The 5,240-nt window shown below is 41.3% G+C and overlaps 1 protein-coding gene across 2 annotated transcripts in view; it reads right to left on the bottom strand.

Annotated features, from left to right (window-relative positions):
• acaca (acetyl-CoA carboxylase alpha) overlaps positions 1-5,240 on the bottom strand; it is a 263,482-nt gene that overhangs the window by 174,615 nt on the left and 83,627 nt on the right. For both annotated transcript variants that reach the window (XM_043718470.1, XM_043718471.1), the window contains one exon: positions 418-531. In XM_043718470.1, coding sequence (XP_043574405.1) covers positions 418-531 — 114 coding nt within the window. The remainder of the gene's footprint in view (positions 1-417; positions 532-5,240) is intronic.

Raw genomic sequence — 5,240 nt, 5'->3', positions numbered from 1 at the left:
CGACGCCCCCTCCCCCAAGTCCCTCCTCCCTATCTTTTATCTTAGCCTGCTGGACCAACTTTCCTCATTCCTGAAGAAGGGCTAATGCCCGAAACGTCGATTCTCCTGTTCCCTAGATGCTGCCTGACCTGCTGCGCTTTTCCAGCAACACATTTTCAGCTCTGATCTCCAGCATCTGCAGACCTCACTTTCTCCTACAATTATGATGGAACTGGTCTTTGTAAGCTTGTCACTCTATCATTACACACTGTACTCCTGGTAACTTGCAGCACTGTCACTAGCCAGGAATATAACTACAGAACACGTTACACAGTTCTATGACAAAGGTAGACAAAGAAAGTAATGATAAAAAGTTGCAAGCAGGTGGATTATTTTTTAAAACAAAAAATGATAAATACTCATATCTGATGCAATTACCTGAAGGTTTTCAATGCAGAACTGATGTCCATACATATCAATGGCTGATAGAAAAATGGATTCCACCTGGTTGTGACGGAGCTCATAAGATGGCAAGTGTGATGCAATCAGAACCTGGAGAGAGGGGTCCACAGGGAAGAGACTAATTTGATTAAAACTGTACACCTGACAGATACAACTCACAGAACATCCAATGAAGGTCATGACAATTTAAAAAGCATCTGAGAAGATTCACTAATCCTCTACAGTAACTCTGCATTAGGCAATAAATATTTCATTGGAGTCACACCTAACACAGAGGAAGACAGGTGTAGATTTTGCAGGCCCATCATCTCAGTTCCAGGAGATTACCTTGAGGAACTCCTGCAGCAATGTCCTAGGCCAAATCATCTTCAGCTGCTTCAACAATGACTTTCCCCAAGGTCAGAAGTTGGATGCTTGATGTCATTGCACAATGTTAAGCACAATTTGCAACTCCCCAAATTCTGAAGCATGTCCAAATGAAGCAAGACTTGGACAATATCTTCGCCCATGCCACAAAGTGCCAAATAATTTCATGCCACAGAAGTGCCAAATAATGACTAGATCAAGAGAAAATTTAACCATCATCCTTGCACTGTCAATAAATGAACATGCTGAATCCCCCAGTATCAACATCCTGAGGGCTACCATTGACCAGAAACTGAGTTTGACGTCCTACAAAAATACATTGGCTCCACATCAAGTCAGAGGTTAGGAATCCTGAAACAAGTAACTCTACCTCCCATCTCCCCAGTGCCAGGCTACCATATATAAGACACAAGTCAAGAATGTGATAGACTACTTCCCACCTGCCTGGAGTCCAGCTCCAGCAACCCTCAAAGACTGGCACCATCTCGGACAAAGCAGCTCACTTAATTTGCATCACATCCACAAACACATCATTGACATTCAGTAGCAGTAGTGTGGACCATCTACAAGATGTATTGGAGAAATTCACCAAAGCATCTTATATAGCACCTTACAAACCCACGACCGCTACCACCTAGAAGGCCAAGGGGAGCAGAGTCATGAGACACGACCACCTGCAAGTTCCCCTCCAAAGCTAGTCAACATCCTGATTGGGAACATTGCTGTCTCTTTGATGTCACTGTGTCAATATCCTGGAATTGCCTCCCCAAAAGCATTTGGTCTATTATACTAAATGGATTGCAGTGCTTCAAGTGGTTAGCTCACAACCTTCTTCAAGGGCAATGCTGGATGGGCAACAGATGTTGGTCAATGCTCACTTCGCATAACTGAATAATAAAACAAATTGAATTTAGATAAATGAGGTGCTACTTTTTGGGAAAGCAAATCTTCGCAGGACTTATACACTTAATGGCAAGGTCCTAGGGAGTGTTGCTGAACAAAGAGACCTTGGAGTGCAGGTTCATAGGATCGTGAAGGCGGCTTTGGTAAGTTTTCTTGTATTGGTCAGAGTATTGAGTACAGGAGTTGGGAGGTCATGTTGCACCTGCACAGGACATTGGTTAGGTCACTGTCGGAATATCGAGTGCTATTCTGGTCTCCTCCTATCGGAATGATGTTGCGAAACTTGAAACATGGACCCATTCAGAAAAGATTTACAAGAATGTTGCCAGGGTGGGAGGAGTTGAGCTATAGGAAGAGGCTGAATAGGCTGTGGCTGTTTTCCCTGGAGCGTCGGAGGCTGAGGGGTGACCTTATAGAGGTTTACAAAATCACAAGGGGTGTGGATAGGATAAATAGATAAAGTCTTTTCCTTGGGGTGGAGTTGTCCAGAACTAGATGGCATAGGTTTAGAGTGAGAGGGGAAAGATTTAAAAGAGACCTAAGAGGCAACTTTTTTCACGCAGAGGGTGGTACATATATGGATTGAGCTGTCAGAGGGGAAGTGGTGGAGGCTAGTACAATTGCAACATTTAAAAGGCATTTGGATGGGTATATGAATAGGAAGGGCCGGGTGCTGGCAGGGGAGACTAGATTGAGGTGGGATATCTGGTCAGCATGGACAAGTAGTATGGTTGTCCACCTAAGAAATTCTGCTGCACTGGTCAGGAGTTCTGCGCATCTTTCTGTGGCAGATGAGCCTGATCCTAGAGTCGCACCTTCAACTACACAGTTAGTAAGTGTTTCTCAGAAGTGGAATTTGTCCTTGGCCTCGAGATCACTGTTATTCCTTTTTCAGACTCTTTTTCCATACTTCCTCTTGAAGAACTCTGCACCTTTATACAAGGGGGCTCCTCCTGAACAAGGGTCTGCTAGGTGTGGATGCTAATATTGCATTACTTGAGGTAATGCCTTCAGGCAGTCTTGGAAGCACTTCCTTGGTTTTTCTCTCATTTGAATGCTTTCCTTGAACTGGACAAAGATCATTTGCTTTGGCAATCAGATTGATTGACTAACTGAGTGCTATGGACTCAATAGGCTTGTATTTGCATTGTGTTTCAAAATCTTTAAATTTATGCCATATGTAATGTTTGTTTTCTTTCTATTTTAACTTCATTACATTGAGTAAAAAAACTTCTGTCATAGTGTAAAACCTGAATGTAGTATTGTCTGTTTGTATTTCAGTGAAAGACAACCTTAATTAAAAACAAACAAAACATGTTCTATCAAGTCAGTATTTAGTCTGGAATCTGGCTTGTTCAGTAATACGGACAAGCCAGTGTTGTGGTGCTGGTGCTGGACTGGGGTGAACTAAGTCAGAAGTCGCACAACACCAGATTAAAATCCAACAGATTTATTTGAAATCACAAACTTTTGGAGCACTGCTCCTTCATCAGGTGTAATGTAATACCACCTGCTGGGAGCATAACTTTGATTTAAAATGGAAGATCATTTTCCCTCTCAATCCAAATACTTCCTCAAGTTGGGAATGAAAGCAAAGGGAACAGAGAAAAACTCTTTAAAAAATGCATTATAATGTGTTCAGTTGCTGAATCCAATGGTCAATTTCTGCTGCTGCAGCTTTCATTTAAGGTGTAGTTAAAAGCTTTGGGCTTTGCATTTACATTTGTTGAATCTTAATCATATTCAGCAAATAAAAACCTAATTTTAATTGCTTCAGAGATGAAAAACGATTCTTCTTCCAACTTCCCAGAGGTTAGCATCTGAATATTTCAGATAGCAGTATGTGCATGACCATTGATCCCCATTACAACTGGGTTAGTGAAAGTCAACCACTGTACTTGATATGTAACAGAGATATCCAAATGTGTTTAAAATAATATACTATTAGGATGACTTGTGAACACTACACTCCCCAAAGTTTAAATAAAAAATTTAGAAAATCAAGCAAGCTGTTTACGACTAAGATTCTATTTTGACTTAGAAATCCAGTAATAACCAGCAGATACTAAAGATAACAAACATATTTTGACAACACCTGCCAGCCCATGATACCTAACCAGCATCAACACAAGAAAATGCATTTCTAATCTTCAACACCACTGGGTCAAATTCTTAAAGAATTCCTTACCATACACCATTGTTAGTACCACCAGCACAAGGACTATCTTAGTTCAAGTTGACTGAATGCGGTTTCGTCAGGGAGGTTTGAATTGTGGCCAATATTTAATCCTCAGTCAACATCAGTAAAACAGATTATCTGGTCTTATCGTGTGCAGTTAGCAGTCACATTTCTCTTCGGTTCAACAGTAATAGTATTTCAAAAGTACTGAATTGGCTGGAAGGCACCTAGGGACACCATATGATCATGAAAGGTACCTATGTTAATACAAAATACTTCTTTCTGACTTGAAGGAACTACAAAATGCAACTTTGCCAGGACTACCCAGAGAAAAAAAGGAAGTCTTATTACACTAAACACAAGTCGCAATATTTCATCAACTGGCACAAAGTCGTGATGCACTGACAAAACAAAATTCATTTCCTATGGCAACCTGCACTCCTATTACACATTAAGCTTCATAAAACATCCCAAGGTACTCAACAGGAGTGGTACCAATAAAACCTTTTGACATGAGCTACAGAACAAGTCAGTACAGATCACCAAAAGTTTGATCAAAGGAGGAAGTTTAAAGGAATATCTTACAACAGGTACACAATAGGACATGAGAACAAAAAGTGGCATAAGATACCATGAGAGAAACAGCACCCGCATGAAGAAAAGAGCACAAAAGAGAGAGCAAACACGTGAAAGAAAGACTAAGAGTGGGAGTGAGCAAATAAAAAAGGTAAAAAGAGAATTAAGGAGTGAATTCCTGAGCTTAAGACCCAAGATAACTGAAAACCTGGTCAAATATGGTGGAATTGTTAAAATCAAGGAAACCAGCAAGTATTTGAAGAGTGCAGAGACCCTGGGCTTTAGATAAGCAATGTTCTTTATCAGAGGCACTTGAAGGGTTCAAGGAGGCAAGAGAGAGAGAGAGATCAGTGTAAGTGATATACATGTGGAACCTATTTTCAGGTGTTATCAGAAAGATGCAGCAGTATTTGATAAATACAAATGGTACCAAAGATAAATCTCTGGGGAGCTGCAGAGATATCATGGTGCAGATGGGAATAAAAGCCATTGCATGAGATTGCTTGGCTATGACGAGAGAGCTAAGAGCGCAACTATAGTTTCGGTCAGTTGGATGGAACACAGGTGTTGGAGAAGGATGGGCTGAAAATGTGTTGCTTGAAAAGCTCAGCAGGTCAGGCAGCATCCAAGTAGCAGGAAAATCAACGTTTCAGGCATGAGCCCTTCTTCAGGAATGTGGAAAGTGTGTCCAGCAGGCTAAGATAAAAAGGTAGGGAGGAGGGACTTGGGGGAGGGGCATTGGAAATGCGATAGGTGGAAGGAGGTTAAGGTGAGG

Source organism: Chiloscyllium plagiosum, chromosome 28 (genome assembly GCF_004010195.1).
Source record: "Chiloscyllium plagiosum isolate BGI_BamShark_2017 chromosome 28, ASM401019v2, whole genome shotgun sequence".
Lineage (NCBI taxonomy): Eukaryota > Metazoa > Chordata > Chondrichthyes > Orectolobiformes > Hemiscylliidae > Chiloscyllium > Chiloscyllium plagiosum.
The sequence above is the reverse complement of the archived record's forward strand: the minus strand, read 5'-3'. Positions and strand labels throughout refer to the sequence as shown.